At 38.8% G+C, this 16,562-nt stretch overlaps 1 protein-coding gene across 3 annotated transcripts; it reads right to left on the bottom strand.

Annotated features, from left to right (window-relative positions):
- Positions 1 to 2,942: 2,942 nt before the first annotated feature.
- LOC107596619 (uncharacterized) lies at positions 2,943 to 16,119 on the bottom strand. 3 transcript variants are annotated; one of them, XM_016287376.1, is made up of 11 exons: positions 12,983 to 16,119; positions 9,847 to 10,845; positions 8,997 to 9,116; positions 8,821 to 8,897; positions 8,614 to 8,631; positions 8,203 to 8,377; positions 7,737 to 7,842; positions 7,580 to 7,626; positions 6,198 to 6,957; positions 5,934 to 6,098; positions 2,943 to 4,042 (listed from the first exon to the last, which is right to left on the bottom strand). In XM_016287376.1, exons 1-11 carry the CDS (start codon positions 16,053 to 16,055, stop codon positions 3,877 to 3,879), a joined length of 5,706 nt encoding a protein of 1,901 aa, XP_016142862.1. In that variant the 5' UTR covers positions 16,056 to 16,119; the 3' UTR covers positions 2,943 to 3,876. The 3 variants fall into 3 exon arrangements, with proteins under 3 accessions (XP_016142862.1, XP_016142863.1, XP_016142864.1); XM_016287377.1 differs by lacking the exon at positions 8,614 to 8,631; XM_016287378.1 differs by lacking the exon at positions 9,847 to 10,845.
- Between the last annotated feature and the right edge of the window lie 443 nt (positions 16,120 to 16,562).

The following is a 16,562-nucleotide window of genomic DNA, read 5'->3' as shown; positions in this document are numbered from 1 at the left end:
GGTCACCGTAGCCACCAGATCCAGTCTGTATCCAGATCAGATGGTCACTGCAGTCACCCGGATCCAGTACGTATTCAGACCAGATGGTGGATCAGCACCTAGAAAGAACCTCCACAGCCCTGAAAGACAGCGGAGACCAGGACAACTAGATGAGCCCCAGATACAGATCCCCTGTAAAGACCTTGTCTCAGACGACCACCGGGACAAGACCACAGGACCAGATGAGCCCTCTGCACAATGTGACATTGCTGCAGCCTGGAATTGAACTGCTGGTTTCGTCTGGTCAGAGGAGAACTGGCCCCCCGACTGAGCCTGGTTTCTCACAAGGTTTTTTCTCCATTCTGTCACCAATGGAGTTTTGGTTCCTTGCCGCTGTCGCCTCTGGCTTGCTTAGTTGGGGACACTTCATGTCCAGTGATATCGTTGACATGATTGCAAAGATATTAATTTAAACTGAGCTGGATGTTGACATCACTGAATTCAATGATGAACTGTCCTTAACTGAAAAATTAGTGTTTACTATTGTCATTTTGCATTATTGACACACTATTTTCCTAATTAATGCTGTTCAGTTGCTTTGACACAATCTGTATTGTTAAAAGCGCTATATAAATAAAGGTGACTTGACTTGATGTAGACATGTGGGGGTGTGTTTAAACGAGGCATTTTAGGAGGGCGTGGCTGAGTTTTAACTTTTATAAAGAATATCTCTTTGGGTTTGAGACTTTAGCCTTTGCAACTTTAGGGATCTTATCTATGCACGAACAGCTTGTAACACTCCAAAGAGAAAAGAAAACGTGAAATCGCATCATATGACCCCTTTAAAAAGGCATAATTGCTGCTTTTCGCTGTGTGTTTAATTAAAATTAAACATAACTTTGTGCTCAGCCAAAACGATATGACCAGGAACAAATAATAGATTCATGAGACCACGAATGCCTGTTAAATATAGCCTACTCATAGCATCATATGACCCCTTTAAAAAGGCATAATTGCTGCTTTTCGCTGTGTGATTTTTTTCTGATGAAAATAACAGTTATTTTACCTACAGATCGATGCATTTCTTACAGATTTCTGCTAATTCGAAATCGGGTACAGATGAAGTAACACTGTAAGATTACATTTGTTTGAATGCAATATTGAGAAAGCAATTGCGTGTGAATAAGTGTTGTAGTTAAGGCTGTGCAAAAAAATCAAATGCAATTTTCATGCGCATCTCGTCAGTAAAGCCACTCCTGTGATTAGTAGTAAATCTCCAGCACGTGCTTTCAGATGTTTATTACATTATTACACAGAGCCGTAGCTCACAATGACAAGCTACACAAAATCACGTTCATAATCGGCAATGAATCGCTTGAACGCGAGTACATACAACACACAATATCACATCATACTCCATTAAATTACAAACATAAGTCAATGATCACATATTTGATTTTCCTTAAGCCATACTTTAAGCGTAGTTTTAAAAATACAAAATGTTGTACACTCTCTAATATAAACAGGTATTAAATTCCATCTTTCTGCTGCTCTAACTGAAAAAGCTGAGTGTCCAAAAACAGTTTTCTTAAATTTAGTTGAACAGTCACCTCTAACTGATGACCTAGTCTGCCTGATATTGTCCTTACAGAAAGTCACACATGTTTTAAGAGGTGGTGGTGCAAGATCATGAAATAGTTTGTACATCAAACACACATCAGCAAAAAAAAATAAAAAATCAAACGTCAATAATTTATAATTTTTAATAATATTGCAATGATGATAACTCCTTGGCTTTTTAGCTAAGATTTTCACAGCTTGTTTATAAATAGTATATAATGGTTTTAACATAGTTATACTTGTATGAGACCAACTTGTAGCACAGTAAGATAAATGAGGGAGGATCATTGTATGCACAAAGAGTTTAGCAGCAGCCACAGTTAATTGGTGGCTAATATTCCTGATCATCAAGATCATCAAGCTTGCTCTAGTACTTTTAGAGACCTTTTTAATATGTTTTTTTTTTAATATAGGTTAGAATCCATAATCATACCCAAATATTTAACATGCTCAACAATATTTATTACCTCTCCATTAACTAAAATATCTGGACAACGCTCATCAACTTTCTTGATCGAAAAAAAAACATTCCCACAGTTTTACTCACATTAAGAGTAAGGCACGAATGACTTTCAATGCAGCAGTAAGTTTGATAGCAGCTTGTTCTTTTGTCTTAGCATAAGTATAAACAACTGTATCATCTGCATACATCTGAACCTGGACCTCTGGACAAACTGTAGGCAGATCATTAATATATAAGCTGAATAAAGTTGGTCCAAGAATCGACCCCTGTGGGACTCCAATATTACAGTCAAGAAATGGTGAGCATGCATCATTAATTCGTGTACATTGTTTTCTTAAATTTAAGTATGACTCCATCCATGTTAATACGTTAGTAGAAAAATTAAACCTTGATAATTTAGATAAAAGAAAATTATGATTAACGGTATCAAAAGCCTTTTTAAAATCAAGTAAGACAGCACCAACAACACCTCCCCTATCAAGACTGGATTTAATTTGTTCAACGAAACAAATTAAATTGTAATAATATTACACAATATGACTGCTTTTTTACTATATTTTTAATCAAATAAATGCAATCTTGGAGAGACTTTTAAGAAATCAAAATTATTTCCAACTTTTGACTAGCAGTGTATGATAAACTACATTGCATTTATCTTTCACACTTTGTCTTTCTTAGTCCCTGATCGTAATGTCATACATGACTGTCATGACCCATACCTGAGGGTCTCCTCTGATGGACGCAGCATCATCCGCACATCCAAAAAGGGGATTTTCTTGCATCACAAAGACTACAGGCCTCTGGCCAGGACCCACAAGACCTTCCAGTCTGGACAGCACTACTGGGAGGTGGACGTAGGAGCAAAGATATCAAGCTCATGGTGATACAGATCTTACCACAGTAGCCATCACACCGTATGAAATAGAAAAGAATCATCTACACACTACCACTCTAATACGTATATCTGACTGTTACTATTGAGAGTTACAATAATAACGATAAGAGAATAATAATGATGGTTTCCAAACAGAATATTATTTTCCTGGCAAGTGAGATAATAAAAGGGTGTATATAAGGGCATCTTCAGGCAATACCAAGAGTTCATCTACTAATTGTTGGTGTACAAATTAGGACAACGAAGTATTAATATTATGTCAAGCAGTTAGTTTTTAGACTGATTAGCCAGTAATTTCTTATTAAACAGTTCAATAAAAATAAAATATTAATTGTAAAATAAATTAAAGAGTTAACTTGAGTAAATCTGTCATTTATGTACTAATGCAGCCCCCAAATTACCAAAACTCATGCTTTTGCCCTTTGTAGTAATGAAGACGTGCTTGCCTTTGGGCTGATGATATGGTAAGAAATTTAAGGGGTTTTACACACAGTTTCGGATTAAAATAGGTCGCATATGCATACTGGTTGTTTATTAGACTTAAAATTATAATGAAATGCTGTTTTACGAATAAACGTAACTTTGCGCTTTTTAAGTAAGATTCTGGGTGAGCTGTTTGTTATGGCAACATACCTAATAATAAATACACTATGAAGATTTTTATTCATTACCCATTTCTATTTCTTGTTTATCTGTCTATCTATCTTTTTAAAATCTAAATATATATTTATGATTTATACAGTTTCTAATATATCACAGATAATATTCCAGACGTCACAAACCAGGCAACGAGGGTCAGAGATAAACTGATAAACGCATAACACAGCTACTAATAACTACATCTATATATGGTCTTTTTCCTTATACATTATCCCCTGATATTCTTTCACACAAACATACAGGCAAAATTAAAGATAAGTCACATGATAAGTGAAGCATAACCAATGGGAACAAGGCCTTCCTTGTGACCTTGACAACATCGAATCCAGTCGTGGTCCACGCCTCCCAACAGGACAAGCTCCTCCCCCTTCCTGAAGCTCAGTTCTGTTCCAGTGCCTGTGTGGTCACACAGAGTTTGGACCGTCCTGATGAATCAGAACACAAGACTCAGCTTATTGTTGATAGTAAAAGCTTCAGAGACTCTTTTCAGAGATTGCTTTATGGGTCAACATATTAAACTGTCATAGATGAATCTTACAATGTAAATGTGGTAAAAGGCATGTTTTGCTTAGACCTTGAATATTTGTGAGTGTAATAAATGTTAATATTACAATAAAACATATTTTTTTGTGATATTATGAATTGTTCATGTATAAATATTATTACATTTTTGACACCACATTTTATAATGTTAACTAACCTTGGCTTGTCATTAAAAAAATAATAAAAAATTTTAATTATCTGATATTTTAAAGGGGTCATACGATGCGATTTCAAGTTTTCCTTTCTCTTTGGAGTGTTACAAGCTGATTGTGCATAGATAAGATCCCTGAAGTTGCAAAGACTAAAGTCTCAAAACTAAAGAGATATTCTTTATCAAATTTAAGAGTCAGCCACGCCCCCCTAAAAGGGCTCGTTCTAACACACCCCCACATATCTACCTCACTATGTGGAAATATTAGCATAATGCCGCCCAAATGTTCACGCAAAGAAAGAAGGCGTGGTTTCAGTAACCGCAGTTAGTGTTGAAGCAGCCATGTCAGGGAGACGCTGTGTGTTTCTAGGCGAAAGCAAAAGCACTTTATTTGGCCTTCCGAAAGTAGATGCATTTAGGAATCTTTAAGATTACTTACAACAGAACAGCAATGCATTTTATGGACGACCGTTTCATGAACCTAGGAGAGGAGGTAATTCTGACTTTGCTATGACAATCTGCGCTTCTGAATCAGTTACTGTTTTGTTATTAGTTTAAGTATTTGCTATTGACTGTTCAAATGCGGAGTTTTGAGCATTGTGTGTGTGTGTGTGTGTGTGTGTGCGTGTGTGTGAGAGAGAGAGAGCAAGAGAGACCAGCTTCATCACTGTGTCTGTCACGCGACTCTGTTCCCCTTTCGGACTCTATCTTTACATTTATTTTGAAAGATGAAGCTCGCGATTATGGGTAAGGGGTGTTACATTTCCGACGAGTGCTTGCGGTGTTCGGCCAATCACAATGCACTGGGTCAGCTGGCCAATCAGAGCAGACTGCGCTTGTCGGAAGGAGGGACTTTGTAGAAAACTAAGCGTTTGAGAGAGGCGGGGCATAGAGGACCTACAATAATGTACAGTATTTGAAAAATAATGTGTTTTTTGAAAATTAAAGCATGTCAACATATTCTGTTACAAATACACAAAATAATGATCTTTAAAAAAGCATCATATGACCCCTTTAAGAGACGAGCAGGGTGATATTATGATATTCCATGATACTCTATAATATTATTTCATTTTTTATTTTGTTTTTTCCTTTTTTTTTGTTGCATTTTTTAAAAATGTTTGTTGGCTTACATGACTTTAAGTTTACCAAACTATTTTCAAATATTATAAGCCATAAACCAGTTCTATTAAAATGTTTTTTCTATGAAATAATAAAAATGGCCAAACTACTACATATGATTTTCTTTTCAATAAAGTCATCCTTTTAATGAGGCTTTTTTCCTTCAACTTGACATAAGGACTGCTGCTTTACGCTGACATTTTCTCCTTATGAATTTTAATTCAGAAATTCATATTTTGCAAATAAATACATTTCAATAAAAATATACAACTCTTCATTTAAGTCATTACATGTATGAATGTATGATTTTCATTTTTATTTAGTTTTGTATATCTGAATAAATTAATAGACAAAAATGAACATTGTGTCATTGACCTAAATAACCACAAGCCCTTCAAAAGCACTTTATTTTTTTTACTATTAAAAGGTCTGAACTTATCTCATAAAATGCATAAATTTAAATATGTTAGGAATATGAATAATCTTAACAGAAACTTTACCTCAGGGGCTTTGGCTGATCTCTGGTTTCATTAATCTCTTCCTTCTCATCTTCCACCTTATCTTTGCTTCTCTTGGGCTCTCTCTTCTCAGGCGGAGAACCCTGGCCAAGATTCACTACACGGGAAAGGACGGATACGCCTGGGGAGAGCCACTGAGATGGGCGCCTACAGTATAAAAGAAGATATAAAGGCACATCACATAAATAAACCTGATAAAACCTGGATTATATTAAACTGACATTTAAAAAAAAATCAACATCAAACCTGCTTGCTGATGGGTTGCTGGGGCTCTTAGAAGCTCCAAAGAGCCGTCCCAGACCCCAGGGAACAGCAGCTCCACTATCCTTCAAGGAAAGGTTGTCTCTTGGTTGCTGCCTGTTTTCATCTGGACTTTTTGGATTCAGCAAGAAGCCAGTCTTGAAGTCTCCTGGTGAGTTTGGACTTTTATCATCCTCTGTGGTGGTGGCCAAACCAAAGTTCTGCCCTAAACGCTCCCCAAAACGCATTACTGCACCCCAGCCTTGCTGAAGAGCCTGGCCTGCCTGCTGGGAAAGGCTTCCGGCATCAAGAGGTATGGAGGTCTCATTCCCTTTAAACCATGATAATGGCGGACTGGCTTCCTCTTTGGTGACACCTGACGACAGCGAAATTGGATTGCGATAGGCTGACAGATCAAGAATGTGACTCGTGAGACCTGAATTAAGATTGGGGTCTAAGCCCAAACTGCCAAGGTCTTGCTCTAACACGCTTCCAAGATGATGGCCACTTCCTTGGAAAAGCCCCTTGGGTGACAAGTGGAAGCTGAAGTCTTCATTTGGTGGGCTATATATCTCAGATGTGTGACTGGCTGGGGTGAGATGTGGGGAGGAGGGGTCAAGGTGGTGATGCTGAAACAGCAGGTCGAGGTTAAAGGTCAGAAGAGAGAGAGGCTGCAGTAGGAGGAGAAGCTCCTCAAAAAGAGACTGGCAAGAAGTTAGTGAGAGACGCATGAAGGAAGCGGGGCGGTAATATGTCTCCAACACATCTGTGGGAGTGAGGAACAAGAAAATACAAAGGTAAAAATTATGATGAAAAAATGTGTATTGATATATATTTTAATTATAAAAGCATCACTGGTTAAAATAGATCTACTACTATGACGCTTAATAAATTCTATTCATTATGGGTTATCAAATAAATGTACATAATTACATTTTAGTGAGTACTAAAAAAGGGCATTTTGGTAATTTTGTTTTACTCAACACGTAAATCAATGCCTTTTACGTGTAATATATATAAAATATAAAAATTTTATAAAATATAAAAATGTGTTACTATTTTGTTTGTACACTCAGTTTGTTTACTCTATTCAGTTTAACAAGATTGAAAGCAGTCTTGGGAAAGTTGAGTTTGATATTATTCAGTATTGTTCTAAAATCCAGCATGGGCTGATTATAATGTTTTGGAACATGGTAGCTGATCTAACCTTGTCATTAGCGGTTTTAAGCTGGTTGAATCTTGCTTGATCACCTAAAGCTGGTTATATAAGTCAGTAATTGGTTTGTTGGCAGTCCAAGATGTTCCACTAGCTGCCATTGTTCCAAAAACTAGCTTGAGATGTATTTTCCAGCAAGGACAACTGGAGAACAGTAAATGTGAACACTAACCACTGCAGGACTGCAGATGTGAAAGCCAGTAATCCAGGAGCTTGACACTTCATGACAGATTAGAAGAAGAAAAAAATAAATCAATGGAGAATAAAAAGAAGAGAGAGACAATCAATATCTTGTAAATAAAATCATTTTTAAGACAGTTCTGGCTTACTTGAGAAGGCCAAACAGGAATGCGTTGAACTTGTGTCTGCTCTGCTTAAGATGGGGAAGCCCTGCTACTTTAGTCTGAAGGTTGTGCAAAGCCTGTGTGCCCGGGCCTAAAGAACCACAATAAATGATTATTTTTAAAAGATACATGTAAGTTATCAAGCAAACCATTGGTTATGAAATGCTAGGAAAGGCAAGAGAATGAATGTGTACCATGATGAACAAAGTATCGAAATCCTGCTAATGCTACAGAAAACATAAGACAATGAATATGAGCAGCAAAAACAAATACTGAGGGAGAAAATCAAGGAATATTTAAAGACTGGAAGTATGACATAGATGGGTGAGTCAATACTGCAGGGATTCATGGTGCCAGAAAATAAAAGAATGAAACAAGTGTGAGAATGAGAGATGGAGAGAGAGAAAAATGAAGGTAATTGTCTAGTGTGCCAGGTCCAGATGTCTTATACCTGGTTTGGTGGAGGCCTGAACCAATCCCCAGGGTGAATTTGGCCTTCTGCCTGCAATGAGGTCACTCTGATGGGGCTTGAGTCCATCAGAGAGCAGGTTGCGCAGGGCTGGGCAAAGGCACTGCAGTACCAGACGACCCAGACAGGGATTTACACTGCTGTCTCCAGAAAGAGTCTGTCAACAGAGGTCAAAAAAGGGCAATGGAAGATAGGCAGACAAGAGGGGGAGAGAGATGGAGAGAACGAATAAAAAATTTGCAAAGCAATGGAAAAAAAATATATAGGACATATAAAGTGTTTAAAAGAGGTAGAGAGAGGGAATATGAAAATAGGAGAAAGAGGTGAAAGGTGCATGAGGTTAGTGTGAAAATAAGTTATTTGCAAAGCTCATGTTCATGAACTTTGAAGTACCTTATCTACGGAGTAAAACTGGAGAAAGAAAAAAGGAAGAGATAAGCCAAGTGCATGGAAGTGGCATGGAGAGAGAGGGGGAAAAAACAGGTACGGTTTACTAATTCTATTAATGTTAAATTTTTCTTTTCTGTGGGAATGTCTATATTAAACTGAAGTGGAGTTTATGATGCCAAGTTTGAGAAGAAATGTTTGCGCAAAACTGACCTTCTGTACAACAGTCCTGGACGAACTGAACTGAGCCAAAATGGCTTCCACTGCCACACTGACAGAATTGACAAGAACTGTGAGCCAAAACACATAAAATGTCAATAATTATTTACAAAAGCAAAATAAAGACAAATACGGACCAAAAGTTTCTGAGGTATACTATACTGTATTACTTTTCTTTTCTTGCAGGCAGGCAGAAGACAGTCCTTCAGCACTTAGTGAGGGCCTCACATCTTCTCCCATCCAGGCTGCGTTCTTCTGCTCAGAGTCAGCAAATGAGAAGCTGCGAACAGCTATTAGGAGGAAAAGACAGCAGCGTGCGGTTATAAACTCGATTAACAGAAGATAATGTATTACAGTTGATCTTGAGCCAATCCAGCGCAGTACATGACAGCAGCTCGTGAGGAACGTGTATAGATCTGATACAAATATTAATGAATAAATTATGAAAGATATTTATTCATTTCAGTCATATTTGGACTTGAGTTGACATATTTGGGTTTGTCACATGCAAAAGCAAAACATGCTGAGCAGCATAAAAAATAACACCAATGCCTTTAAAATCAACAAAAATATACAGTAAATGTCAGGGGTAAAAAATTTAATTAAATAAAGTATATAAAATAATTAACATTTTAAAATGTAAAATTAAATATTGTACAGCCATAACCACAAATAAATTTTCAAAAAGTTTAAATCAGAGCAACAAGTATATTTATATAAAATTATTAACTTACATAATTTATAATCAAATATTTCAAGCAAACAAAAAAATAACACTAACAGTTGACCAGTAAAAAAATAACAAAAATAAGCCACATATTATCATTTTTAAGGTTCTGATGCCATCATGCAACAGACAACCACATATTTCACACTGTCACAGACACAGACAGTGCTACAATATCCACAGGATATGAATGGAGACACAGCGACAAACAGACATGGTGCTTTGTTTACAATCGAAGAAAGTGGAAAAAAGTGGAGGAAAGTGAGAGAAATGAGAATGCACTGATCTCTTACTCAAAGTGAGCGGTGGTGGACTCTGCTGAAAGTGAAGTATGGGTACCGATGGCTCCCGCAGAGGGGCTTGAACAGGGGGTGTGTACAGATAAGGGTAGTAAAGGGGGGCGGCAAGGGCAGGAAGGGTGTGACTGCGGGGGAACAGGGGTGAACAGAGATGGGCAACATCTGTGCCTGGAACTGGTGGCCCGGACCTGTGGGGAGGCGAGATCGCTCCTATGGGGGAAAGCCGTGGAGGGGCGCCTTTATGCAAGGGGCAGTTTTTGGGGTGATAAAGGTAGTAAGCAGGGAAAGATACAAGCTGGTGTTTGTTCTGTGTTGTGTTTTCATTGCTGTTGTGGTCAAAAAACGGGTTGATTGGTGGTTTTGAGTTATCAATGTTGTCTGATTTTAAATCAAACAGCGAGTCGACATCTTTATAACTGTTTTTGTTCGCATAGCTCCGATTTTTGAGGTTTCGCATAGTTATGTAAGCCTGCATGTCAATGTTTTTGTACGGCGTTATGTCGCCCTCAGTGAGAGTGTTAATGTCAGTTGGTGGTTCAGGGTCAGTGAACAGCTTCAGGCTGCTTCTTGTGTATCTGGCATCACTGTAAAGTGAATCATCATTTCTGATTGAATCGACTCCACTGTTATGTGGACAGAAGCTGTTTTTTGTGCTGTCAAGATCATGCCCACAGATGTATAAAGAGTCTAAGAAGCTGTCAGCATGATTACAGCGGTGGTACAGAGAATCCATGTTACCACTGAGATCATTCTCTTGTTTACAGAACAACAACGTATTGTTTTCTGGGCCAGCACAGTACAGGGAGTCAGTATAGTCATCTTTGCTGCAGTCAAAAGTGGAATTTATGCATAACGGGTTTGAGATGTTTACAGAACCCTCACAATTGGTCACGGCACGATCCCTGTTAGTGCCAGTGTGGTAAAACTGGGATAGGGGAGCAGAGTGCAGGTAATAAGGTGAGGTCAGGGAGAGGGACAAGGGAGGTGAGGACACTTTTACAGTTATTATGGGTGAAGAATTATGAGAGCATAACAATGGAGGAGATTCAGAATCGAAAGGATGGGAAGAATGGTAAAACAGCAAACAGTGATGAAAGAGGGAGAAAAAGAGAAAATGGAAAAAATGTTAGTGTCATTTAGAAGAAGAAAGAATGCACTTATGATGAAACAGATGAAAGAGAACTCCTTCAAACATCCAATATGCTGTATGTAAAGAGTATTTTCTGTGTTACAATAATCATACAAACATTAGAACACAGCACAACATGCCATAGTGCATGGGGAAATATGTATATAACTCATTGTCTAAAGATGTGAAAATGTAAGAGAATAATAAACATTTTTTTATGGACAGCACATTTTATGCCGCTCATAAGTGTTTCACAGGTCAGAAGTTGCATTAAAAAATATTTTAGAAAAAGAGAGAAACTATAACTATTTTAGCCTAAATAAGTAAATAAGACACAAGCAAAAAATATAATATTAAATACAAATCCATAAAAACGAATCAGTCAAGAACTCAAAATGTCCTTCTTATAAGATCTGTGTCACAGATTTGCATCTTTTCTTTGCTGTTTTTTTTTTTTTTACTAAAACAAACAAACACACACACACACACACACACACACACAAACTAACATTTTCAGCATATGGTGTGCAAAGCCTAATAGCACTTTATCTGATCTCTACACATTCGACCGTGTGCGGGAAAGCAGTCCCTAGGATCAGATCTAGGATCTCACTAGTAGCTGCACCAGGATCACATTTCATCTGCAATGGCAACTTTGCTTTGAAAGACAAGCTACAAGGCCTAAATGTCTGAAAAATAAGCTCTTTCAGATCTAGAATACCTTCTGATTCATATCAGTAGATAGAATGTTGTATTTTAATTGATTTTGCTGATTATTTGTTATAAAATATAACCATACAACTGAATTCCCAGTCAGTCAAAAAGAGTGCATTTTCATCACACAGTACATATCACTAGAGAATTATGATTTACACACATAAAAGCATTCTACTTTACCTTAACTTGCCAGATATTTCCCTCTCTCAAATGAAGTCAGTTTGACTCAGCACTTCCTGTTGCTGTATTGTGATTGGTGTAAAGGTCTGAATCACACCTTTTCTATACTTAAAGGCATAAGGTCATGTTCTTGAGCTGACTGACATAGCCAGAAATATGAGTCATGAAGGGTGTAAAGATTCAATAAACAGCAAGTTACTAACACAGAATAAAACAAATGTACACAAGTTGAAGAACTAAACACCAAAGCTAAATTCATGAATACTAATATACATGAATAAGATGAATAGTGCTTATATTGCCAAAGCATGGGTTAGCAGAGTTGTATGATGTGCTAACCTTGTAAACAAAAATGAGGGCTCCCTCAAATGTATTTGCTACTCAATTTACAGGCACATTAGAGGCCATTTATATCTGAGTCAAAAGTGAAGTAACCTGATCCAAGCAAATTTGCCTTTTCCATTTGGCAGATAAACAGCACAGAAAGGAGCAGAGCAAAAGAGAAATGGCAAATTAAAAATAATGCAATGAGAGTATAACAAGCACAGGAGTATCAATTTAATAATAGGAGACAACATGGCGTGTCAGAAAAATGACAAAGCAAGCTTGAGGAGAGAGGCAGAAAAGTGTGGGGTGTGCATTATGACTTTTGTATGAGACAATATTTCTGATAGTATTATCATTTCAAGTTTTGAAATATCAATTTGTTTGACACTTTAGCTCAGATAAAATAGAAACTACTGACTGAAAAATAGGAAGGCTGACAGAGGAAAGTATGATACATAATGTGTGCCAGCCAAGGCAAAGGAAGAGAGGATGAGAGAAAAAAGGAATTAGCCTGCTGAGGAGGATGAATAATTAAAAGCTTTGTGACATCATGAAAAAACAACACAGCATTAAGCCTGCTGCATTCTGAAATTCCCTCCAGTCTTGCTCTGCTGATTCATCTACCCATCTGCCTGCGTGACTCTCATCTTGGCTCACCACTTTCCATGTCATCAGACTACTGTTCTTTTACTTTCTCCTTAATATTCAACTGAATTTGTTGTGTGGATGAACTTTCTAAGACAAAACATGAACTATATTTATGAAATGCAACTTTACCTAATGTTCTGGTTTCCAAAGTCCACGCTCCATCTGCCATTCCCCTATCTTCCACTTTATCTTCATCATCCATCTTCTTGGTGTGAACAGCTTTATCTCTTTCATCACAAATAGTCCTAAGGCTTCCTTCACTTACTGAACAGCCAATTTGTTGGGACACTTTGGGTTCTGCTGGGCAATCTTCTTGTATATTCAGGTGGCACATTTCCCTAAAGAGAGACAATGAGGCAGGAGTGGGTGGCGGCTGAAGAAATGAGGCTTGTGCTTGGGAAGTATATTCCCAGCCATCCCCATCAATCGTCTCTCTTCTCCATTTGAGGTTGTACAGAAAATCAGGGTCTGGGGTGATAACAGTTGGATCAGGTTCTGGTTGAACAGGAGCTGGCAGGGAGCTCTGTTTGCTTCTGTTGCGTAATTCTTTAAAGGTTGTGACTTTTGAGCCTGAAGTTGAAGCTGGGCCTTTTTGCAACATGCCATCATTTGACGATTTTCGCATCTCAAGAGGTGGCGACTCTGTATATGGGGTGAAGGCTATAAGCCAGTCAAACCTATCTGGGCGAGATGCATTGGCAGGCAGAGTGCAAGGCTTGAGAGGAGGAAGTTCAGGAGGATTGGAGGAAATTGGTGGACAAGAGGGCAATGGTCGTGGAGGTGGAGGCGGAGGAGGAGGGGTATCTGAAATCACTGAAGTATAATCAAAGATTCCAAAGCTAACATTCGGGATGTTTGTATTGCTAAGATCAGTGCTGTAATATGAGTTGGGAGATAGGCTAACATTGGATCCAAAACCACAGCTGCAGCTATGATTACAGTGTCCACAATTTCTCTTATGTCGCCTTGCCATTTCTGTGAAGGATGTTGTCCTGTTTGATTCCTTCTGTTCATCTTTACAAATTTCCTTTTCACTGAGATTATCTAATTCATTTGCACCTGTTGACCTGTCTTTCCCAAATCTGGATCCTTCTTTCAATCTGGAATGCAACCCCTTATCTACACCTTCTTCCTTGATTGTCCTGTTTACACTGATTTCTCCAATCTGAGAGACGTCAGACATTGGCTGTTGCTCATTCTCCAGGACAACATCTACACAAACACCCAACTCGGGACTAAGTTTAAGCAATTCAGCTTGGGTGAGGCCTGCTAGGGCAAGCAACTTTCGGATTTCCACATCTAGAGTGTGAAAAGATGGAGGCGGCGGGAGTGATGGTGGAGGTGGAACAGCTGGAGGCGAGGACATCGCAGGTGGAGGTGGCAATGGAGGAGGTCTGGACATTGGCGGTGGAAAGGACAGAGGAGTCTTTTCTCTTTCAAGCTCAGCAAGTCTCTGAGCTTCTAGACGGGCTTTATGACGTCTTCTTGGAGGAGGAATGGGTGGTTTGGGGGAGGTGAGAGCAGGTCTGTCTGTATTTAGGGTGAAGTAGGGCACAGGTTTTGATGGAGGAGGAGGAAGGGCAGGAGGTTTTAAAGCTGGGGGTGAGGATGACAATGCAGGCAAGGTAGGGACAGGGACACTTGTAGAGAAATTAGTAGCGTGATTGGTGGATGTGACTGAGAAAACATGTCCGCTGATGTTCTCGTAAGTGTGTGAATCTGGGTGGGCACTCACATGCCTCGTTGGAGGTTTTGGGGGCCGAGGAGGAGGCTCCAATGGCGATGGAGCAAGTGAATCTGAGGCAGGGGTTTCATCAAGATCAGAGGGGGCTGTCATATCTACCCCTGCATCAGAAAATTCCTGGGATTCACTTGATTTGTTGTTTTTATACAACTTCCATGGAATGTCAATGTTGTCCATTTCATCCAAAACTCCAGTGATATCCTCATCATCAAAGTCTAAACCTTCCTCCTGAAGTTTCACAAGATAAGCCAACTTCACCTCTTTGTTAACCCTCTGAAGCTTCTGCTGGTGATCCAATCTATCTCTGACAATCAGCTCACCATCCAGTTCCCAGTGTGCCAGCCTAACAATGCGGTAGAACAGATCCACTTTTCCCAACTCTTCTATGGAGTCTAAAAAATGGAGGAGATCCACTTTAATACATTTTCCTTCTTCTGATCCCTTGCTGTCTACATAGTCAGAGGATGGAGAGCAAGGGGCTGAGGGATAGCCTTCATCAGAAGAGCAAGGCGATCTTGCAGAAGTGTTGAGATCCAATGGTAAAGCATTGGACTGAAAGGCAGGGCAGTTGGAGACCGGGGAATGAGATGATGGATAGCATTCAGTGGCCTCTTGGTCCTGGGATGACAATGAAAATGTATCAGGACAGTCACACTCCAGATCTGAGCAGCTGCTGATGGATGTGGATGAAGATGAGGTAGAAGATGTGAGGGAGAAGTCCAGCAAGGATTTTGGACAGTTGCAGCAAGAAGGGACAAGAGTATCATCATCTTCGTCGTCATCATCTTCATCATCTTCACCATTACAATTTCCATTGCCATTCTCATCAACATTAACATTCACATTTACACTACAGTCATCATTTTTGAGCTGATCACCCTCTTTTTCATCCACACTGCCATTGTCCTCCTCTCTCTCCTCCACTGGAATGACATGAGGTTGCTTTACTTCTGGCGTACACTCATCTTCTTTGATGTCTTGTTTTGGAACTGCCAATTCCTTCTGTGGAGGTGGTGGTGGCAGCTTCATTTGTTGCCTGATGTTTACAGTGTTATTATTGTTATGGTTGTGATTAAAAAGGCTGTTGCTATCCTGAGGTGAATGGCCATCACAACACAGACAAGGTAGGCTGGGCTCATTGCAGTTTGGATCCACAGCTGAGACTAGGTTTGATACAGTGTGTCCACTTTTTGGTTTTGAGATTGCTGGTATTGCGTTAGCACCATTCTTCTGTGGCCGCACCAGTTTGGATTGAACCACTGGGGCTCGTGCACCTTGACTGGGGCCCTTCAACCTGGAAGACTCAGGTGGTCCCCGAGTGCCACAACGAGGGGATGAAGATGCTGTGTTCATGTTTTTGTCCTCCCTCTTAGCCCCTTGGCTTGGTTTTACCTCCGTACGCCTATTGACAAACCTGCGGTAACGTGGGGGCACAGAGGGACGAGAGGAGGGGTGCATGGTGGGATAGTTTTTATGTCCTGATTATTATTCTGGTGTTTTTCTAAAGAATTTGTAAACATATGGGGTCACATCTTGGGTCTAGTTAGTACCTGAAATATTGAGAAAGACAGATTTTGTTTAGAAACACAAAAATGTACCACCTTACTTGAGAAATTGGACAAAAAATGTTTTCACAATTTAGCATCACTTGGTAAATTTTGTAGATAAAGTCGTACTTCTCTGTTGCTCCTGGACTGAGATTAAACATATTATTTACATAACATATTATTAGCATAAAAATGTATACACTATTCTGTGTTACTGAAACACGTGTACTGTACACACCAGCTTTTTAGAAACTGCTTGCATGCTAAGTACTATTCAGTTGTTTGTCTAATAAATAATATATAATTTTAACAATAATGATTTTAATAATAATTTCAATTATAATAATTTTAATAATAATGCTACATATAACGGTATTTCATTTAAGCATATTATATCAACATTATTAAAATAATATAT

The sequence above is a fragment of the Sinocyclocheilus grahami genome, unplaced genomic scaffold (genome assembly GCF_001515645.1).
Source record: "Sinocyclocheilus grahami isolate Dianchi unplaced genomic scaffold, SAMN03320097.WGS_v1.1 scaffold222.1, whole genome shotgun sequence".
NCBI classification, from domain to species: domain Eukaryota; kingdom Metazoa; phylum Chordata; class Actinopteri; order Cypriniformes; family Cyprinidae; genus Sinocyclocheilus; species Sinocyclocheilus grahami.
This window is presented reverse-complemented; position numbering and strand designations above follow the sequence as displayed.

Coding starts and splice junctions, on each gene's coding strand:
- LOC107596619 (XM_016287376.1), bottom strand. CDS start 16,055: ATGCACCCCTCCTCTCGTCCCTCTGTGCCCCCACGTTACCGCAGGTTT. Junction 10,846..12,982: donor TTTGGAAACCAGAACATTAG/GTAAAGTTGCAT, acceptor TAACTGTAAAAG/TGTCCTCACCTCCCTTGTCC. Junction 6,099..6,197: donor AGCAACCCATCAGCAAGCAG/GTTTGATGTTGA, acceptor TTTATACTGTAG/GCGCCCATCTCAGTGGCTCT.